Source organism: Pholcus phalangioides, unplaced genomic scaffold, assembly GCF_987345545.1.
Source record: "Pholcus phalangioides strain wild (caught in Gottingen) unplaced genomic scaffold, Ppha-v1.0 ptg000011l_1, whole genome shotgun sequence".
In the NCBI taxonomy this organism is placed as follows: domain Eukaryota; kingdom Metazoa; phylum Arthropoda; class Arachnida; order Araneae; family Pholcidae; genus Pholcus; species Pholcus phalangioides.
In genome coordinates, this window is record NW_028301604.1 from 15185819 (window position 1) to 15209024 (window position 23206).

General features: G+C 35.7%; 1 protein-coding gene across 4 annotated transcripts in view; it reads left to right on the top strand.

Moving 5' to 3' along the window:
- LOC149080106 (uncharacterized) overlaps positions 1–23206 on the top strand; it is a 150623-nt gene that overhangs the window by 21296 nt on the left and 106121 nt on the right. The window contains exon 1 of one of the 4 annotated variants that reach the window (XM_089239110.1): positions 19813–20300. The exons of the other annotated variants lie outside the window; for them this stretch is intronic. Within the exon in view, the coding sequence (XP_089095236.1) occupies positions 20226–20300 (75 nt within the window). The 5' untranslated portion in view covers positions 19813–20225. Of the gene's footprint in view, positions 1–19812; positions 20301–23206 lie in introns of those variants that run through there. 4 annotated transcript variants of the gene reach the window in all.

Consider the following 23206-nt stretch of genomic DNA (forward strand, 5'->3'; position numbering starts at 1 on the left):
TCAACATTTTCAAAAAGTATGCAATGAAACAATCTTTAAATGCTTTATATTCTTCAACATAGATTCGTTTTCTTCAACATAGATTCGTTTTCTTCAACATAGATTCGTTTTCTTCAACATAGATTCGTTTTCTTCAACATAGATTCGTTTTCTTCAACATAGATTCGTTTTCTTCATCCACAATTCTTTGTAAATAACGGAAATTTCTTGAAATCCGTTGCCATTGTCTTTTATTAAACCTCGTGTAGAGTTTTGTTGAACACACTCTTTATCGATGATCATAAAGATTTAGCAAACAGAGGTAAAAAGTAAATCATGAATCGATTGTGCGATGCCTGTTCTCATTACAACAAATAACAGCACTAGAAAACAAAAACCTTGACGATGATGAGAAAAGATAACACAGTCGTGTTCTTCATAGTCATTTATAGACTACCATCGACACATTCCATCCACAGACCATTCTATACAACAAACAATATTTCTTGTATTTAGTAATTCTCATTCGTTTACACTCTGCGTGGAGTTCCAGAATAGAAAAAGAAAATTACACGATACACATACATGCATTATTCTCATAAAACAATATTTGGCCAATAAAGGAAACATTCCAGAGATTTCTGTTATTATATCTGCTACTGCCAAAGCCCGAAATTGGCCAGTTCCCGAATTGGCCAATTTCGTTGTAAATTTACCCGGCCAAATGTCCGAATTTTGAACTTTGGCCAACCAGTTCGGGAAGTGTCCGAAAATCCCTGACCAAAGTCCTAAAAGAAAAGACATGATTCGGAGTCATTTAGAGTATTTTTGTCATACTGTAATTATATATATCCACGTTAGCTATGGCAACCCATCATATAGCAGTCACGATGTGGTAATCATTTTATTTTTTCACAGTATATACATATATATATATTATTTATATGTATAGATATATACAGTTTTTCCTCTCTAAAATTTTCTCTCTCGTCACATAAAGCTAATCCAAGCAGCTACTATAAAAAGTCATGTATCGTCATTACTGTGGTGGCTGATTGGTAAAGGCGTCAGATCAGCGAGGTCGAGTTCTCAGGGAACCGGGTTCAATCCGCTCGGGAGGGCAATACAGATGTGGCAGTGATTCCAGCACCGTTAACGGGTAGTACGGGGTATAGGAGTAGGATCCGCCACTTTAACTTACACCTGAAGAACATTTGCTCCTCACTTGGGGTCACGTTCTTGGAGCTTTCGCATTCATCGATAGGTGGCTTCATTGGGATCGGATTCACCTAAATAGGCTGAGGGTTTGGGACGTTTACGATAGGCTTAAGTCAGGTTTTTTTTCTCCCAGACCACGTAGACGGGAATGGGAGATAGTTAATGATAAAATAATAACAGTATGGACGGTGATTTACTCACTTCTGTCTTGGATGGCTTCCCGATTGACAGAAAATTACAATGCAAATTAAAACGTGTGCTAATAAATACCAGGAGCTTGGGTAATAAGAAAGATTTTTTAGAAACTATGATAGCTATGGAGGACCTGGATCTTATAGCCATTACAGAAACTTGGGCAACGATAGGGATGAATCATTCTTACACATCTCAGGATATAAGAGAGAAATAGATCTGGTAGGAAAGAAGGTGGAGTCTTGATATATGTGAAATCATGTTTGAAAGCTAGAGACTGTAACGTGCAGTGAAGTGATATTGAAACTGTATGGGTTGAGCTTGAAAACAAAAGGCGCATAAGCTTATTGTAGGGGTTTGTTATAATCCACCGAATAGGGATCCAAACTACATTGCCAGACTTCATGATGAAATTTTCTACATGTGTATGGGTTGTCATATTAGGGAATTTCAGTTACCCTGGTATCGATTGGGAGAACCTTTCAACTAGAGATCAATATGAAAGAGGCTTTCTTAAGATGGTGATCGATAATTTTTTGTATCAGCATGTATCAGCCACTAGGGTACTGGTGTTTTGAATTTAGTTCTCACTAGTTCCGGGGATCTTGTTGAACATGTTTCGGTGGGGATTGTAAAAAGGAAGTTGAATCTAGGTTCGCAGATAACATTGGCTCTAACCCAAAATAACTTTTCAGGTACGTCAACAATGGATGTAAGGGGACAGTTGAACCCTCTCGATAGGAGGGTCTAGGGTAGAGAGCAATGTAGGCATGTGTAGTGCTTCCAATGAGTAGGGTAGAGAGTAGGGTTTCCGGGAGAGAATTCCCGTTCGCCCGTTCTCGGAAATTTTTTGTGATTCCCATTCACGAAACTTTGATACTTGAAAACTTAGCCATTTGTCCATTTCCTCTAACCACCTGCAAGTGATTAAGAAAAGAAGTTTTACGGCTTTTACGCTGCCCATTGGTGCATATGAATCCCTTCCCTGGGAAAACTTGTCGGTCACAACTGACCCCTGTTTTACAAGCAATCCTACAAGAAAATTAAAAAGCGATTGCGAGACGGGGGAGGCGTTGCTTTTTTTTTGCTTTCAAGTGGAGTAACCACGATTGACCTTTCAATCTGAATGGCTTCAAATGAGAGAAAAAAACCGTTGTATACAAGTGGGGGAAAAATTACTTTGTGCAGTTGAAGAGAGAGCTACAAATCTCAAAGGTCTGGACGCAGTTTAAAACGCAGAATTCTAGAATTTTTTTTTTTTTTAATGGTTATGAATTATTATATTCATCAGAGTACTGATTAAGAGTGATGTGTAAGCATGTGATCAGCATAATTGTAATGAAGCAATTTTACTACTGCATAGGAAAGTTGGAATTCAAACTATACAAAAATGTAAGGCATTCTTTTTTTCTTGGTTAACTGTAAGGCAATGAGAGAAAATAAAATTTCATGCTGCGCAAATTTAATTTAATCTGGTAAAGGAAAAAAAATTGGAAATTGTATAAGTTTTTTGTAGCCCAGCCAAACTGCAATGAAATTTAAGACCTGGTACTAGGCCCGCTACCAGGAGTCTCGAGTACACAAGAACGCATGCCAGTTTCCTCTTTCACGCAAAGATTCCCAAACCTTTTACGTTTACTGCATGGATCATTAATATTATAATATAAAGATAATCAATAATATAATGTTTACCAATTAATTATAAAATTTGGGATTCTCGCCACAAAAACGTCGTGTAATTGGAGTTGTGTGGCATAAATGAAATATTTTAACTTTAAAAAGTACAAAGAGTAATTGAGGAAGAAAAAACCTCATATAACGAAGAGAGTCGGGTAGATGGGGGGTTCACTATAAATAGGTGTTTTTGGAAATTACCGGGAATTCTCGGGAAATATGATTTTCCATTCCAGATTCCCGAAGGCTTCAAAATGTCGTGAATTCAGAAACCCTAGTAAAGATCAATGTAGGTATGTGTAGTGCTTTCAGTGACTTTTTCGCGTCAGTTTTTAATAGTGAAGGCGATTACAAAGTGCCGGTGTGACATGGGGTGACAAAGAAATTCAAATGGAAGAATTTGAAGTGGAAGTCCTAACACTTCTAAAAAATGCATGTGCAAGCAAAGCACCAGAACCAGATGATATCTAACCTGGGGTCTTCAGGGAATGTGCTAATGAATTGTTGGGGCAGTCACGCAGATTTACAGGAGTGATGTTGCTGAGGGTATCGTCCCAAGGGATTGGAAACTTGCTAATGTGGTTCCATATTTAAAAAGGGTAGCTGTGTCCAATTATCGTCCAGAGAGTTTGACGAACTCCCTCTCAAAAATTTTGGAAGTTATTATCAAACGGCAATTGGTGAAGTGAATAGAAGAGAATAATGTATTGTCGGGTAATCAGCATGTGTTCAGGAAGGGGAAGTCATGTATGACAAACCTCTTTTGCTTCTATGATCACATGACTAACGCTTTGGGTAAGGTCAAAAATGTAGATGTTGTTTACCTTGATTTCCAGAAGGCATTCGTTCGGGTCCAACATGATAAACTCTTGAAGCGTTTACACGAGATTGGGATTGGGGACAACTAGCTGAATTGGATAGAATCGTAGTTAAGAGATTGGTCACAATGGGTTATGGTGAACGGGGAATTCTCTGGTTGGACAGGCGTCAAAAGTGGAGTTCCTCGAGGAAGTGTCCTTGGTTTCATACTTTTTCTCTTTTTATCGATAAACTCGATCAGAGTATCGATGGGACTGTTGACAAATTCGCAGATGATGGGGAGCTAATGGGGTAATCGGGAATCAAAGCGATAGGGAGTTGCTCCCCACCAACTTAAACAGGATTGCAGCATGGGCAAATGAATGGAGCATGACGTTTAGCGTTGGCAAGTGCATGGTCCCTCATTGTGGTTCGAACAACCCAAGTTTCTCTCACGAGTTGAATGGTGTCATTTACAGATGTGGAAAAAGCCCATAGAATGCTCGGTTTCATTTTCAAAAAGGTCTCCTAAAGTCATTCTTCCGCTTTTCCAATGACTAGTTCGTCCTGGACTGGAGTATGCTGTAAGGTTTTGGAGACTATACATACAGAGGGAGAAATACTTGGTTGAAGGGGTGCAGAGAAGAGTCACGCGCGTCCTTGTTGGCACACAGGGTTATGAAGAGAGACTTCATCTTTTTATATGATTACATTGGAAGAACGTAGGTATCAGGGGGATATGATTTAAGTGTTTAAAATTTCCAACGGGATGGATAGGATGGACCATGAATTATTAATACGCCGTCAATCAACTGCTTTGACAATGGGACACCAGCAAGGGACAATTCTAGGTTATGGTGTCGCAGGGAGTTTTTCTCTAATAGGGTTGTTAATAAATGGAATAGCTTACCCGGGGGTAGTAATTTCTAACATAATTGACACGTTTAAAAAGAAATACGATAAACATGTTGATATAAATCGAGAAGCTATCCATTCTTATAATAAGACAACCGCAAATATGTTTTATGGGCGTTATATTATATTTTATCATGTATATATATTATTGCTATAGTTTTTGTAATTGCATTTTCAATTGGGTTGCTGTATTTTAGAAACATATGACATCCATATTTGTTATGGACATCTTTTTCTCGGCCACCTCGTTAGGCATTTTGCCTGTTGTGGCCTTGTATATGTATTTGTTGGCGATGAAAAAAAAAAATTTGGCGATTTCCGGACCGTCATACATCAGCCAAGGAACTCCTGCCATTCTACGAATTGCCTGCATTTCGGGCTTTGGCAGTAACACATCCATAGATAAACAGGGTCGCACCGAATTGATCCTTCAATATTACGAGCATATAGGAGCTCTAAAATGCTCGCTTGTCCCGACTGACCGAGTATTTAGTTGCCGTTCTAATAGATATGTTACAACCAAAGCCCAAAATTTGCTAGTTCGCGAATCGGCCAATTTCGTTGTAAATCGACCTGGCCAATGTCCGAATTTCGGGTTTTGGCCAACCAGTTAGGGAAGTGTCCGAAGGGCTCTAGGCCAAAGTCCGATAACAAAAGAGATGATTCGGAGTCATCGCCAAGTTTGTGTATTTTTCCGTGATAATTATGGCCACGTTAACTATGGCAATCCATTTTCTCCCTAGTTTTTTTTCTTTCGTGGCATGGAGCTTATGCATTTCAGTTACTATATATAGCCCTGTATCACACATTAGCGATGAAAAAAAAATGGATTTGGTATCTACCGGACCACCCTACATCAGAACATCGAACTTTGGTCAGTGATCTCCAGCCACTTCGCGAATTGGCCGGCTCGAATCATTTCAGAGAATCTGACTTTGGCCAAAACTCTCGATCACTTCACGAATTGGCAGCACTTCGGGCATTGCCAATGGCGATAGACCGGAGTTGTGCTCGTTTGAAAGAAAGAAGCACTTCGGGCTTTTGCAGCAACAGATATAAACAGAACAGCAATTCTGAACAACGAACTGAAATATTTCTAATGACAAAAACAAGCCACTACAGTCAAATCTTAATAATTCGAATGTGCAGCGGCTGAAAGAAAACTTCGATAGTTCTACTTATCAGAAATTCCGATTTTAGAATGGGAAAAAGTAAGATTTATGAAATTATAGCGCTATTTAAGAATATCGCATCAGTAAAACATGTCAAACTACTGAAAAGATGAAGAAATTCGTAAAGATAAGTTATTCTAATTTATTCATATTAAATTATTGAATGAGAATATTTAGAAATAAACTAGACGTACAAACTGTATTATCGAAATGGAAGGATACACATGATACTCGTATAAATAAAAGAATTATAAAAAAGTCTATACGAGATTATTTCTGTCAAAACATACAGGGATTTTAGACTCTTTCATTTTTGTCCTTCTTTCGTGAGAAAATCATTCACTTTTTTACAAGCAGACAAATGAATCCCCTAAATGAATCTGCTAAATTCTATTGCTAAATGCTGAATTCTATTAATGCCTATTAATGGGGGGGGGGAACCCCAAAACCCCCCTTTGCGTACGCCAATGTGTGGGTCAAACGCTTTTTCTGTTCATCAATTGAAAGTTATTCATTGAATTAAAAAAATATATCATTCAATGCTATCTTTATTGCATGATGCGAAATATATCGAAAAAGGTGTCATAAATGAATGTAAAGTCATCACGCAAACAGTCCGAATTCGGTCCCTAGTGAGTATTAGCAGTTTCTTCTCCTCAGAGAACATTCATCTGGGACATGATTCTGTTCTGACAGTGATGTGCAATTGCAACATGGCTCCAAAAACAGGAACAGGATTTTTGAACTTGGAAAGGTAAAGTATGTCGTGTGACAATATAAACGTCTAACTAAACGAAAATTATGCCGAAAAACAGTTCAGGTATGTATACGCATGGTGCCAATCTAATAAACTTCCTATATCGCTTTCAAAAACATTGGTTCTTGATGTTGGCCACAGCAATCTAGGCTGCTAATATTCTATGGGAAATGTCTGGCTTCCATCAGTCACTGAACACCGTGACCTCGGTATTCCCAAAAATACATCTCTTAATTTTTCAAGCCACTTGGTGAAATCTCAGCGCGTGCCAAGAGACTCTGATTGTGTCTCTTGGCACGCGCGTGTCTGATTTCTCGTACATATCGTAAGTGCAGCAACTTTACACTTTTTCAGGCATTTAACACCTTTGTAAGACCCATTTTAAAATATGCTTCTCCTGTATGGTCCCCCTACCGAGTGGTAAGCGCGGATCCAGAAGATTGGGGCGATATAAGAGAAATTTATCTGTCCCGGGATGTTCCAATGCAATAATTCGTTTTTCCGACATATCGCCCGGGATCCGCCTGCCTCCACTTCATTCGTAGCTGAAGACATCTGCTTCTACTCTATTCACAGCTGAAGATGTCTGCTTTCGCTCAGGCACTCGCAACAGCCAAATAATATGGGAAAATTTATCTGTCCCGTAATAAAGTTCTCTTAAAATACGGGACGACCCAACGAAATTACACTATTGGCCTCACCCGACACATCATCCTTGATCCGTGCTTACCGAGGGGGATATCAAAATGCTTGAACACAGCCGTAAAAACATTCGCTGAAAACCTCAATAATCCGAGGTGAATGGGGCCGCACCCATGTCGGATTACTGAAAATTCGGGTTATCCAAAAAAAGGCAATGAAATCTAATTTCGGGGGTGAGGGCCAGATCATACGCATTCGGTAGCCTACTTACTCTTACATATTTTATTCTTAATTCAACAGCTTAGTTCCTTAAGATTAAGGCTACCAAGACTTATGGCCTCTTTATAAGGGAGACTGGCAAAGGCGCTCATATCCCTGGGGGCCCGATATAAATTTTATTATTATTATTATTATTTTACTATAGAGGGGCCAGTGAAAAATTTTGGCATAGAATCAACACCTATCGGAACTGAAATTACTCAGATTCATTGGAAGAATCAAAGAAAATGAAATGAAGCGCGTTCTTGGTGAAAAACAGAGAAGTTTCAGATGGAATTTTAAAAAACTCCAGCACCTCGGATTATCCGGAACCTCAAACTTTCGAGACTCGGATTCTTTCCAGACTGTAGAGAAATACTGAAATATCCGAATCAACAATCACTGGAATGGCACCTACTCTTCCTTGATCTAATATTGCTCTACAAAATACAGAGAGGATCAAAATTCATATCATTCGATCCCTTTACTTACTTCAACTCAACAACGATAAATCACGGATTTACCATCAGATTTCCATTCTGCCGAAACAATATAAGGTACCACCATTTTTCCAGTCGCACAACTCGTGTATAGAACTCAGTTCAAGACCACTTTAAAATATCATGATCTGTCTCCATATCTTCAATGCTATGCTTTTTAACCCTTTTTATCTTATCATTTTGATCATTTTTGTCGTACCACAGTCATTTTCTGCATACGAGGGCTGATTAGACCGGGACCTACAATTTATTACCGATTCCGAACGGCAGACTTTTTTTATACTCACCGAGAGGCTGGTGCACTAACCCGTCGGTGTGGGACTCCCTGCTGTAGCAATATTTTTCTGTGGTAATGTCGCCGTTTCTGTTCTGTGTCAGGAAAGTTTCTGACAAGGACGAACCGGGTATCGAACTCGAGACAACTCTGAACATCCTTTGGTACTTTAGGCGAGTATCTTATCGACATGAGCTACACGCTATAACTTATCATTGCATTGTTTTACGTAATTTTAGTTTTACACACCTCTTTTCAATAGTTTTAAAAGAGATGTTTTTATTTTATTTGATTTTACTTGTGAAGTTTTTGAAATTTTCCTATTTTCTCGTCTCTTTTGCACACACATTCATTTCATTATTTTATTTTATTTTTATTTGTTTAGTTATTCTTTATTTTAATAGTTTTTTTTTTCCGTTTCTGCATTTTCTTTGAGATGTATATGCTGAATTTACGAATCACAAATATGTATATAAATATTAAGCATCTCATATATTCATTTGTTATATGAGACTTGCTTCTTTCTTTTTAACGGGAGTGGAACTCTTTTTTTTGGATCAGCTCTCGTATAATGGCTTCATTCGTAGCATACCTTTACTACCTTTTTGTTTTTTATTTCTCTTTGTTTCTTTATTTGTCACTTTTATTGTCACACCCATATCCCATCTTCTTCAGACAACGATGTCTATCATATCAGAAGTTAAAAGAAAAGGTAAATATATTTGTGTGTCCTCAATTTTTCAAAATTTCTATTCGTGATTCTAAAAGAAGTTAGTGGTGCTTCAAATCTTCTTTGTGCGTTTTTCCCGAACGGAAAGGAACGAAAGTATCACGTGAAATCTTAAGCATCCTTCACTTCTTTTGAATTTCTCTTAAAAGACACGAATCCCCCCCCCCCTATTTTTGTTTTCTTTCCTGAATTCTTTTTAAAAAGGAAAGCAAAGAAACGAAATGTGTTCGTGGGAAACCGTCCTTCTGTGTGATATTCAGATAAATGCTTCCGTTATGTGAGAAATTGGATCGCTTTTCTGTAATTTATTCGCTTCAGCTCCATTACCGAGATTCACAACAACCGTATTCGACAGACGAATTTCTGACAAAAAAATTCGATATAAATTTATATGCTATTATGCAGTAGAAAAAAAAACCCGTTTTATATCCAAAATAGAGTCCGTGATTTAATTACCTGGCCATGAACGTTTTATCGGTTTTTACTGCATTTTAAATGGATAATTCTTCAATGTTCGGGGATTTGAGTTTTCTGTTAATGAATTCGCTCTTAAATATAGTTTTTCCAATTTTTAAGACATAACATCATGTATTGGTTTCCGAAAGGGAAAAAAATGTCATTATGTAAAAAATCGTAATACTACTAGTAATTCTAATAGCATATGCATATTTTATGGAAATGGCATTAAAAAAATTAAAAGTAATGAGTCTAAAAAAAATTAACGGTGTTAATTTTCACTAACTCACGAGTATTTATTAGGAAGTTAAATCACACATGATCTTCATTTTTTTATGTTGGTTAATATTTACCTTTAGTAAATTTGCTAAGCATACTTCAGATTTGTTGAACGAGGGAGAATAAGAAAATTAGTTGAAAAATAATCATATATCTTTTCTTTACAAACAGTGTTAATTGCATAGAAAAACATTTTAGTATTTTCTACTTATTTTGCGTTTCTTTTTTGCGGACATGGATAATTTGTTTATTGAGTAGGGGGGGGGGAGATCGTGATCTGTTTCTGACAGTCTTTTACCTTTCTTTGATGAAATAATTTGAGTAATTATTGTAAATTATTGCCTATAATCTGCACATGGCAATTTTTGGTAGTAATCTGTATCACCACCAATGAAATCTGAAGAAATGAAAGGAATTTGTGGTCAAGTTTCCTTAGAAAAAAATTTCGATTTTTCTATTTGCATCTATACGACATCTGTTATCTTTTAAACAATTGTTTTTCCTGGATGATTTTAGAAAATGTTCATTTTTATTACAACTTATCAACAACAAAAACAAAAGCTGCAGAGACAACACTCACTAGTATATGATCCATACTGAGAACTTCGGATTTTTTAGCAAATAATCCGTAGCTATTGAATGGTGTAGGTTCAAACTGTAACCCAATCAATATATTCTTTTTTTTTTAATTTGCATCAATAGAGATACAGATTAGTCTCCATGTGCTCCATTACTCTCCAGTGATCATCTTTCACAAATATACAGTGAAATTTCATTATAACGGACTACGGTTGCAACAGACAGTTAAAAAGAATTGTATAACGGATGATTATTTTCATCTGACGAGCTAAAAACTCGTATTCATTTAGAAAAGTATTAACTGGTTTAAAAAGCATCTCCAAGCAAGTGATTAAACATCGATCGTTGTGTTTTCTTGCGTAAACATTGATGCGCTGCATGACTCATACCGCTCGCCCGTCAGAAAAGGTAACGTTAATGCAGTGTGTACGTACTCATCTTTTCCAATTAAACCTATGTCAAAGGCTGTTTTTTTATTTGATATATAATAAACTTCCATTGCTGAACTGATCACCCTGTTGCATTATACCCCCTATAAGAATTATTTGTTATAAACCGAACTTTCATAAAAACGGCCTCATTAGGCCTTCAGTTCCTTATTAGTCCGTTATAATGAGGTTTCACTGTATTTCCTATCAACACAATACAATACAACCTGTATTGAATTAGGTAAAAGGCCTCTGCAATATTATATTTCCTATCACACAATGAAGATGATATTGAATGATATTTGGATTGTTTTTCTTTCATTCAAAGAATAAGTCTCAGTTAGTAAATAGTAAAGGCAATAGACCCACTTAACTTCATGCTCATGCGAATCTCACAAGTACATGAGAATTTTATCGATTACTTACTTCTCTTCTTGATAAATTGTTTTCAAGCCAAAACAAAATGACATTTTGGACGTCTAGAGTTTCCATTTTCTTCAATCATAGTGACTAAACTGAGCATTTGTGCAAACAAACAACTTTTACCGAGAACAAACTCAATGTTGTCCCTAGAATTTAAACACCCTTTCTGTCTTTCTTCGCCTGGCTAGTACTCCTACGATTGACAAATATCCCAGCCCAGCTGTCGCCTCTGCGTTGTCTCCATCAAATATATTTGATTCTCGTTGTTCTTTGTTGCTATAGGAGAAGATATTTCCTCTCTACAGTCTATATAGGTTAGGGCTGGGAATCGATCAAAATTTTTAATACAAATACAAGGCCACAACAGGCAAAATGCCCAACGAGGTGACTGAGAAAAAGATGCTCATAACAAATATGGATGTCATATATTTCTAAAATACAGCAACCCCCAATTAAAAATGCAATTATAAAAACTTAAAACTATATATACATGATAAAATATTATACAATGCCCATAAAAATATTTATGGTTCTCTTATTTCAAGTATGGATAGCTTTTCGATTTACTCCAACATGTTTATCGTATTTCATTTTAAACGTGTCAGTTGTGTTAGAAATTATTACCCCCGGGAGTATATATATAAGCTATTCCATTTAATTAACAACCCTATTAGAGAAAAATTCCCTGCGACACCATAACCTAGAATTGTCCCTTACCAATCGATACTGGTGTTCCCTTGTCAAAGCAGTCGATTGACGGCGTATTAATAATTCATGGTCCATCCTATCCATCCCGTTGAAAATTTTTAACACTTCAATCATATCCCCCGATACCTACGTTCTTCCAATGTAATCATATAAAAAGATGAAGTCTCTCTTCATAACCCCGTGTGCCAACAAGGAGTAATCGACAATCGAATTTTAATAGAATATTTTTTCACCCATATACACCCAGCGGCCAAAACATTAGGAACCCTCTGCTACTACCACTAATATCGTGTGGGACCTCCTCTGGCTTTGATGACGGATGATATTCTTTTAGGCATGGCTCTACATGTTGCTGAAACCGTTGAGGAGGAATATTAGCCCATGCTAACGAAATGGCAGCTCTTAATTCCCTCAGATTAGAAGGTGGTGTTTCGGAGCTTTTAACAGACCGTTTAACCTCGTTCCACAAATGCTCAATTGGGTTGAGATCGGGTGACTGAGGGGGCCATTGAAACAATTGAAACTCTGAATCATATTCCTCAAACCAATCGGAGATAATTCCATCCCCGCGGGAGGGTGCATTGTCTTCCATCATCACCAGGAAACATTAGGGCCATAAACGGGTGCACGTGTTCAGCAGCGATGTGGAGGTAGGCTCTGGCATTGACGAATGCTTCCGATGGAAATTAGAAACCAAGAGTATACCAAGAAAATGCTCCCCAGACCGTGATTCCGCCAACACCTGCTTGAACAGTTGTGGCATGTGGCATGCCGATAAAATTGCTTCGTGCTGCTTGCGCCACACACGGATCCTGACATCAACATCAGGAAGAAGGAATCTTGACTCGTCAGACCAGACAACCTTCTTCCATTCATCAAGAGTTCAATTTTGGCGTTCTCTATCCCACAAAAGCCGTTTTCTTCGGTTTTGCAGTGGAATCAAAAAGACTCTTGTTGGTCGCCGGCTATTAAAACAATTCCTTTAAGATCCGTCTTGTAGAGCGTACGGATATGCTTTGCGATGATCCCGAGTTGTATTTCACTGCAATTTGTTGTATTTCAGCTCTTCTGTTGCTGCACACAATGCGTGTCAGTCGCCTGGCATATCTTTCGTTCACAAGCGATTTCCGCCCACTATTCCGCTTTCTGCCCGAAGTTTTTGGTTTAGCTACCATTCTTTGAAGACTCGAGATACAGTTGTACGAGAAAAGCCAAGAAAGTTATCTTCGGAGATACTGGAACTGCCTCTTCTGGCGCCCACAATCATGCCGCGTTCAAAGTCTCTTGTTTTCTCCATGAGCAGGCGAATTGCAAAGTTAACTGGTGCTTCTGACCAGAAGAAAGCTTTTTATCAGCAAATCCGGTTTATTACGTCAGCACACTTGCTGCACGGACGAGTCGAAGTTTGAGTGAGGGGTGTTCTTAATTTTTTGGCCTCTGAGTGTAATATTAATAGATACTACAAAAATATATTTTATTCATTACACATACCTATTCGGCAGATGTAAAAAGTATAGGAATAGATTAAGAAATTATGCGGCTGCCCGCTTGAAAAAATTTAACCCTTTAATTGGCAAGCAATGAAATATCAAGCATTGAAATATTTTATATCAAACAAATGAGGTACTCTGAGCATGACAAAAAAATTATTGTCAATATTTAAAAAAATATGGGAATGCTGCAGTTCAGGGAAAACAATGCATTTATATGTACACAGAACGATGTATTTCTATGTACATTTATATTTACACAGATTTGAATAGTTAAAAAATGTCATCTATTGTGTGTCAACTTGCTTTTATATTATTGTTGACGAATTCACAGTAATATGTCCCCTCCACACATGTTATTTCCCTCCAAAATGCAAGGGTCAAAAATCGTTCTTTCTTGGCTGGTTAAAAAATAGGAGACACGTGGACCTTTGAGCAATTCTGCTGGTAATTTTAGAAACTTCATGAACAGCTCACAAGTAAAAATCCAATGTTTAGGAATTACTTAGAAGCATCAATTCCGAGAAACCAGCTCAAAATATACGCCGTTACTTGAAAAATATAATAAAACCTTGTTTTTTCTCCTTGAGAGCAACATTGCAAATAAAGTGTTAATATGCTGAATATACTTTCGTCAAAACCGGTTTTTCTAAAAAATCGAATATTTTAAATAAGTCGCTGATTTCTACACTACTTTCGATCATACTGTTGCTTGTTTTCGTAAAAAAACTCCTCCCAAATAGTACTTTTTAAGAGAGGATCTGATCCTTCCAGGAATACGAAAAACTACCGGTCATAGTGGATACATTCAATTTTGGTCTTGCCTTCTAAAACTACTGTCAAACTCAATTTGAAACTAAAATCATCACTTTCAATTGAATCGACTTGTCGAAAGATTTTATCAAAATATTGTTTCAAATATTTTTAATAAGGTCACTTATCCAAAATATTATGTATAGGACATACTTTGCAAGGCAACTAATCGGTTTTTTCAAACAAATCAAGTTGATTCACGGACTTTTAATAAGAATTTTTATCTAATTTTAATCGAATTGATCAAGTCGATTAATTAAACTAAAATTTTAAACCGCGATTAACAGTTAATTCGCTTAATTAACCCGATTGATCAGACCAGCCCTGTCCTAGAAATGTCCGAGTGGCGCGGTGGTAAGATTCTCGTCTATTACCGCGAAGGTTTCAGTCGCGGTCTAAGGTTCAAACCCGATATAAATGCGATATTTTTTCCCTAACGAGCTTAAAGCGACCACCTATGGTAGCGCTTTCATTTCTAGCCCATCTCATTAATGGCACTAAATTGCAACATAGCGACATGGCCATGTTTGGTGTAGTAGTAGCCCTAATACATATTTATATCTTTCAAGAATATACATTGAATGCTCTTTCACATTTTATACGATTCTTATCGATTGTGATGGGGGCTTTCATCGCTACTAATTATACATCTTGAAGGTAGGGTACAAAATTGTGTGTGTAATAACGGTTTTATTTCTCTCTTATACCTCATGCGTTTTAATAATCATAAAAAAATTACATTACGAAATATACTATTAAGTGGTTTTTATGTTATGTGTGCTTTTTTAAAATTTTATTCGAAAAAATGAGTGAAATTAGCATATTTTTTCCATGATTTTTCTTTTGTCTTTTTAAATTTAATGATAAACTATTTGCTATAATTCTTGTGTTCATATTCGTATATGAAATGAAATTCGGCTACATTTTATTTTGAAAAATGACGGTTATTCTTTTTATATAAGATTTATGATACTGTATATGATGAAAATGTGAAATTTGATTTCACACCATGAAGTTCAAGCTGTGTCATTCCATTCATTCCAAGTTTAAATTATTTGCTCAAAGGCACTCATACGCCCGTGTACAGTGTTCTTAGATAATGCAATGGTAAATACCTTACACTACAGAGAAAAGTATTATTCATCCCCTCATAAAAAATAAATTATACAAGGTAGTAGAGAAAGTCCTTAGGCCACATCTTAGTGGTAAACCGTTGATCCTAGAGGCATGCTTCTCCAATTAGAAAAAATATCCAAAAAACTACGTGTAGATCTCAGATACTTCGTTCATATTGCAAGAGGTTGCACATTTATTAAAATACAAAAACTAATTTTTTATACGGACACCCTATCGTTAAAACCCAATTAGAAAGGTGTTGCCCTATCTCTTCTGAGGCCACCGAAAAAAAACATTCCACATTTCAAGTGCAATATTCACAGAGATATTTGAGTTCAAAAATGTGAGAAAAATTAGGAAAGAACAATTTTTGAATTCAAATTCCTCAGTGAATATTGCACTTGGAAACGTAGAATTTTTTTGTTGGCTCAGAAGACCCACACAGGGCGATAACTTTTTAATTGGGGTTTTGAGGACTGGATATCCGTATAAAAAGTTAGTTTTTGCATTTTAATATTTATACAACTTCTTGCAATATGAATGACGTATCTCAGGTCTACGCATTATTTGGATAATTTTTCTAATTGGAAGTAAGATGAACGGTTCGCCAGTAAAATGTTGCCTAGTGGGATTTTCCTTACTACCCTGTATATGCAACGGTAAAAACCCGGAGAAACACGTTAAAAACCGCCTTGGTAAAATATGTTTTACCAAGGCGAGTTGGTAAAAGTCCGAAAAATGCTTCTAAACGTTTTCATTTCGGACTTTTACCAAGTTAAAGACCGTTTTCAATGAATCAATTAAGCATCGTGAACATTCATGTTCCTGACGTTATTAATTAAATAATAATTATAATTATTTGACAATTATAATGATTTAATACATGAAATTATTAAATTAATTAATTATTTCATTAGCGTCAAGAATGAACTTAATAAGTTCACTGAGGTTAATTAATCCAATAGTTAATTGTAATCACTAATTAATCGGAATTAATTATTAATTATAGTTAATAAGCATCAGAAAACAGCAAACAGTAAATTTATGATGGTTAATTGATTGATTAAAAACGTTGATTCTAAACTATTAAAAGTGTTTATCGGGTTTTTACCAACTCACCTCGGTAAAACCTAGGTTTTACCAGTCTTCCGGTTTTTACCACAACATATACATCAGAATGGAAGGGGATTATATGCATCAAATTCAGATGTGAAAGGAGGAAATATCTGATCTGCAATGAACCTTTGTGAACTACCCTATTTTATTAGAATAACTATATCCAGTTTGATTCTACATACATATTTTTGAAACGGTTTTGCAACAGCATATTGTATGACATCGTAATCCCGTAGCCATATCGAATAGGTGGTGAATGAATATTTTGTGTCAACTAATTTTCCATGGATAATAACCTTAAAATACGACCTTTGTTGTCAAAGGGTGAAAACTTCGACCATTAGGTATTAGTCTACAATTACTTTGTAACTTGGGTTGCGTCTGTTCGCATTATAATCACGCCTGCAGCACATGAATAACGTAAATCGAAACCTTAATGACGAGGAACAAGCGTACAATGAATGTGAAACACTTACACCTTCATCTAGGTTGGTTTTCGAAGGTGCGAAGTACGAAGGCTTTTCAGATTTCTGTAATTATACAATCGTGACCACGGGTTAAATTTAGCGTAAGCTCTTTCGTATTCGTTGCTCGAATAATGTTAACCACTGTACTAGAAATGCACATCTATGAAGTTGGCATGCCTTTCATCCCCCTTCCCCCCACGCTTACCTCATATCCAAAAGCTTCTACAATTTCCAGCCGGTGTTTGCTTGATTCTCTGAGAATAAATAAATTTCCCTAATCAAAGAGATGTGCAGCTGAGAAAGACAAGATTTGAGAATTTTGGTGGAGAACAAGCCACACACTGACACAAACATCATCTAACAAAAACATTACCATCAGCAGTACTATCCTCTATATTGTGTGTGCGTGTGTGTGCTTGTCATGAATTAATTAAATCGTTTATAAAGAGTAACTAATTTTTAGATATCCAGCAGGTGCTGCTTTTAGAGCTGGAAGAGTAAGCTAAAAGAGAGCTTTTTTAGAGCTCTTGGTATATAATAATTAAAAAGCATAACACCATCTAATGATCAGTAAGGCTAATATTACACTATGAAAGTTTGACAAAAGGTGTTTTTTTACAAAAGGATTCACAAAACTTGGAAAAACATCTAATAAACCTATTAGTTACATTCACTCGAATGTAATCGATACGCTTATTGGTTGCATTTTACAAGTTTCATAAATACAAATACAAATACAAATACAACGCCACAACAGGCAAAATGCCCAACGAGGTGGCTGATAAAAAGATGCCCATAAAAATATGGTTGTCATATGTTTCAAAAATACAGCAACCCAATTAAAAATGCAATTAACACAAATTACAAACAATATATACACATGATAAAATATTATACGATGCCCATAAAGATTACTTATGGTTGTCTTATTCTAAGAATGGATAGCTTCTCGATTTACCCCAACATGTTTATCGTATTTCTTTTTAAACGTGTCAATTGTGTTACAATTTACTACCTCCGGGGGTAAGCTATTCCATTTATTAACAACCCTATTGGAGAAAAATTCCCTGCGACACCATAACCTTGCATTGTCCCTCACCAATCGATACTGGTGTCCCCTTGTAAAAGCAGTCGATTGGCGGTGTACTAAAAGTTCATGGTCCATCCTATCCATCCCATTGAAAATTTTGAACACTTCGATCATATCTCCTCGACACCTGCGTTCATCCAATGTAAACATATTCAAAAAATGAAGTCTTTCTTCATAACTCAAGCCCTGTGTGCCAATAAGGACACGCGTAGCTCTTCTCTGCACCCCTTCAACCAAGTCTATGTCCCTCTGTAGGTATGGTCTCCAAAACCTTACAGCATACTCCAGTCCAGGACGAACTAAGCCTCGAAAAAGAGGAAGAATGACTTTAGGAGAACGCGAAGAGACCTTTTTGAAAATGAGACCAAGCATTCTATTCGATTTTTTGACAACCGCTGAACAATGTTCAGAAAACTTAAGTCGCTCGTCAATGAGAATTCCCAAATCGGTGACTCTAGTTGCATAAAAGAACTTTTCTAAATTTTTTGTAGTGAATCCCAGCCTTACACATTTGTACAATTTTTCTGAGCATGCAACTTTCGTAAAAGTAATTTATTTCAACTTTTCTTAGAACTTAATTGTACTCTGGTTTGACGAGAATCGTATTCCAAGATACCAGATTTTCCTTGAAAAGCATTTACTTACCGCATATCGGTTGGCAGTATTCAAGAAATTTATTAAAATGAATTTATCTTTTTGTAATGGATACGTATATACTGTTTGTCCCAAATTGTTTGCACAGCAGATATCTTTACAATCGTTGACATAAACATACTTTCAATTACAAAAAAAGTTTTCAAATAACGTGCAGTTACTTAAAATTTGTTTGAGGATCTGTGTACGTAAAAAAATAAAGAAATTAATTTTATATGCAGTCCAGTTCCTGTGTGCTTAGTCCAATTATTGAAATTAAATTCATTATATTATTGAATTCACTGCCAATTAGTGAAATGTAGGTCCTGATCTGAAAAGTCATTCATAAAAATGTCATATTTTTAATGCAATATTTACCGAGATATTCAATTTTTAAAATCACTATGTGTGTTTTGGTCACTTATCACTGTGTTTGCAAGTTTTCATTGGCTCAAAAGTACTGATTTTTAAGAACTGTACACAAATAGAATGAACTCAGGCATTTTATTTTTTTATTCACAAATAAGTAACAATTACGTTTTTGACAAATATTTTTACAAGTACAGATTTTTTTTATTATTTGGATTTAATTTGAATTTTGTACCAAAGTCAAACATCGTCGTTAATATTGCATTTAAAAACATGAAATTTTTTGCAAATGACTTCTCAAAGCGGCATTTACATTTCACTAATTGAAAGTTTTAGCAAATAGCATCTACATATAAAAAGTTAATTTTTCTTTATTTATGTATACAACAAATAGGAAAGTTTAAGTGATTTTGAGTAACCGCACGTCATTTGGATACTTTTTGTAACTGGAAATATTTTTCTAAGGTCAACGGTTAATCCGTTGTGCAAACAATTTGCGACAACCCATACAGGCTGTCTCAAATTGTTTGCACAGCGGATATCTCTGTAACCGTTGACTTTCGAAACACTTTCAATTACAAAATGTTTTCAAATGATGATTCAGTGAAGTTACTTAAAATCTCAAAATATATTTGAGTGGTCATATACATGAAAAAATAAAGAAATTAACTTTTTATTCGGTCTCCGTATGCTCAAAAACCCAATTAGAAAGTTGTTGGATTGTCTCTCCTGAAGCGAACAAAAAAAATTCCATGTTTCTAAGTGCAATATTCACTGCCAAAAAAAAAGCGTTAAATGGGGCTAAAACGGTTTTCCGCATTTTTAGAGCTGTTTTTTTTTACCAAATTTCCTCCGTTTTTCGAATTCGAATATCTCAGTAAATATTGCACTAGAAATGTCGAATTTTTTTTGTTGGCCTCAGAAGTGTGTGACAGAGCAACAACTTTATAATTCAGTTTTCGAGCACACGAGGACTGTATAAAAAGTTAATTTCTTTATTTTTCATGAATATGACCCCTCAAACAAATTTTAAGTAACTGCATGTCATTTGAAAACTTTTTTGTATAATTCAAAGTATGTTTCGAAAGTCAACGGTTACAGACATATCCGCTGCGCAAACAATTTGGGACAGCCTGCCTAACGTTTCAAATGGATATGATTGGCGTACTTCGTACTTCACAACTGGTACTTACAATCAGAATAATGATGTCTTCAGGTGATAAGGTGAGCAACTTTCATCCGAAATTCTAGAATGTGTCAAGTTCACCGATTTTTATCGAAGTAACTCTCAAAAAATTTACTTAACGTAAAATATTCTGCTCCCCCCTTTCGAGTTTTTGAGTAAAGTACAGGACTTTTTTTTCATATATATATAAATTATTTCCAAGAAAAGATTTTTATTCAATAAAATTGAAATTCCAGTCGAATATATTTTTGGAATATTAAAATTGTACTAAGATTCGTTTTCTGATATGTATGAACATCACTACGAATTCTTTCGTGGGAAAATGGTCAATCGGAGAGGAATAGAAGAAAAATTAATTACCTGAGACTAATTACGACTTAGCGAATTCCCAAGTGAAAAAAAAATTCTATAAATATTCATGCCATCTTATCCTAAAAACGAATCATTCTTCGCTAATTAAAGTTCATCTCAAATAAGTTCGATCTCAATAAAAAGAGATCATGACAGTGGAAACTCTCCCCTGCGGCCTAATTGGGACCGGGGTTGGTCGGATTAGAGAAAATCCGGTTTAATGACGGAAATTAAAACTACGTAGTGCGAAATTAGATGCGTATATATTGTATGTTGAATCTGTTGGGAACACCATAGAGAAAAATTTCATCACGGGAATACACAGTCAAATCGCGATTAATCGAATGTGCAGCAGCCGACAAAAAACTTCGAGTTATCATTAGTTCGACTTACAGGGAATTCCGATTGCAGAAGGAATTTGTTCAAATATAATTATTAATTATATTTCAAATTCGCAAATATTAGTAATTATATTCGATTATAATTAGTCAATAATGTTAAAATACAAGAAATAAAGGTATTGGATAGGATGAATTATTCGAACGTCATCATATATAATTATTGAATATATTAAATTTATACAGCCCGCGAAATTAATCTTGATTGAAATTAACCCATTTGTACCCACTGTAGTTGTTTGAGTACAGCTTAACAAGAAAAAAAATGTATATGTTGAAAATTTTTTCATAACAAAATACTCGCGGGCACAAAGACTTATCCCAACGGGCGGTTCACCAATGACTTATATCAGCGCTTCTCAACCTATGGTCCGCGACGATGACATAGATGGTCCGCCGGCAGACTTGATTATTTGATTCTGAGTGAAAACTATTCAGTTATTGTAATTGATACAAGTAATATTCATCTGGGTTGAAATAAAAATTATATGCCTCCATATCAACTAAAGTTCACTATTTTTCATCGAGAAAAATTCAAGAAATTCGATGCTAAATAGAAGATATTCAAAGTATGCAATTTATGATAAAAGGTGGAGGGAAAGAGCTGTTATACAAATCGCAAACCAAAGACTAGGTGAGTATATTTTATTGAGAAAATCTGGGATCTTAAAAACGATAAAATACTGGACATCGCCCCAAAAACGTTGCTAAAGTCAGCAAAATCATTAATTGTTAAAGTTGCTGAAAAACTACCAACGGAAGGTATGGAGCTATGAATATACATGTAAATTAGTCTTTCCACTATAAATGGAAGAGGAAATAAAGAGCTATTGAAACAGTGAATTTAAATGTTGTGCACGAAAAACACATTCAACCTGAAAAATATGAGGGATGAAAAATATAAATTGTAACTTTATATTTATAATTTATAAGTTATGAAACTCATTTTATTCACAATTTTAATACATATGTATTTATTACAAATTCAAATAAGCATCGTTTAAAAAATGGAATAAATGTTTAAAAAAAATCGGAACAACCAAAAATACGGGACTTATATCATCAAATAAGGAAAAATATTTTTGAGGCCGGATCACAGAAAAATCCGATTTAACCCTTTATTTGACAGTGTTGCTCTCAAGCACAACACGTGTTTCTTATATTAGGTTGGGGAGAAAGAAATCCATTATTTTTACGTGAACTTCAATACTTTAGTTAACATATTTCGGATTACCCCGATTTTGGTCAAATATGCACCGTTTTGTTCTATAATTTGTTGCCATTTTAAAGGTAGCTTCATAATGCCTCTCTCATAGAAGTCTTGGTTCCTATTGGCGAAAAACTCTAGTAATCGATTTTCACAATCTTCTCTTGTGTGATGCCAATTTCTTATCACCAAGGAAGTTTTGCAATGCAAGAAAAACATGGTAATTGCTTGGTGCCAGGTCCGGACTATATGGTGGATGCATCAAAACTTTCCAACCAAGCTGTTTCTGGCGAGTCATTATAGACTTGTGTGGCCTGGCGTTGTCCTGATGGAACATAACAACAAACGAAGGCGCCATTTATCGGTGATCGCCCCAGGCTCGGTGGTTAAAGAACTTGTTTCTGACGTTCTACGCCGGATTCGAACCCGTGGACCTGGGCGGTAACCTTTACAGTGGAATACGAGCATCTTACCACTGCGCCACTCGGGCTTAATCTAAGTAGCGACTAGTACGACAGGTCCAAATATTTTCCTTTTCACTTATTTTTTTTATCCAATATAATGTTTTTCGTTGAGTGTGCATACCTTGACATTTGATGCTAGGAGAAGAAAGGGTATGAAACAGATGGTTTAAAGATAGAGCGTTGTCACTTCTACGGCAAACTCGTTGGTTAACTAGTGCCATCACTGGAAACTTTGCTTACAATTTTGTTTTACTTTCTCATGGTGGCTGACTACAAACTTCTCACCTGATTGATTTTTTTATCGTGTTCTAAATTTCATTGCGCAATTTCTCAATGGAGGAACATACAGGCAAGTAAATTTATTGCTGTATTTTGCTGCATGAAAAATAAATGCAGGTTTTGGTCAAATGCAGTATTTCCGAGAGTGCAATATCATACTGTACTAGATATATTTTTATTGCAACATTATAACAAAATGAAATAAATTTTTTTTATTACTTCAATACAAATACAATTTTCCGGAG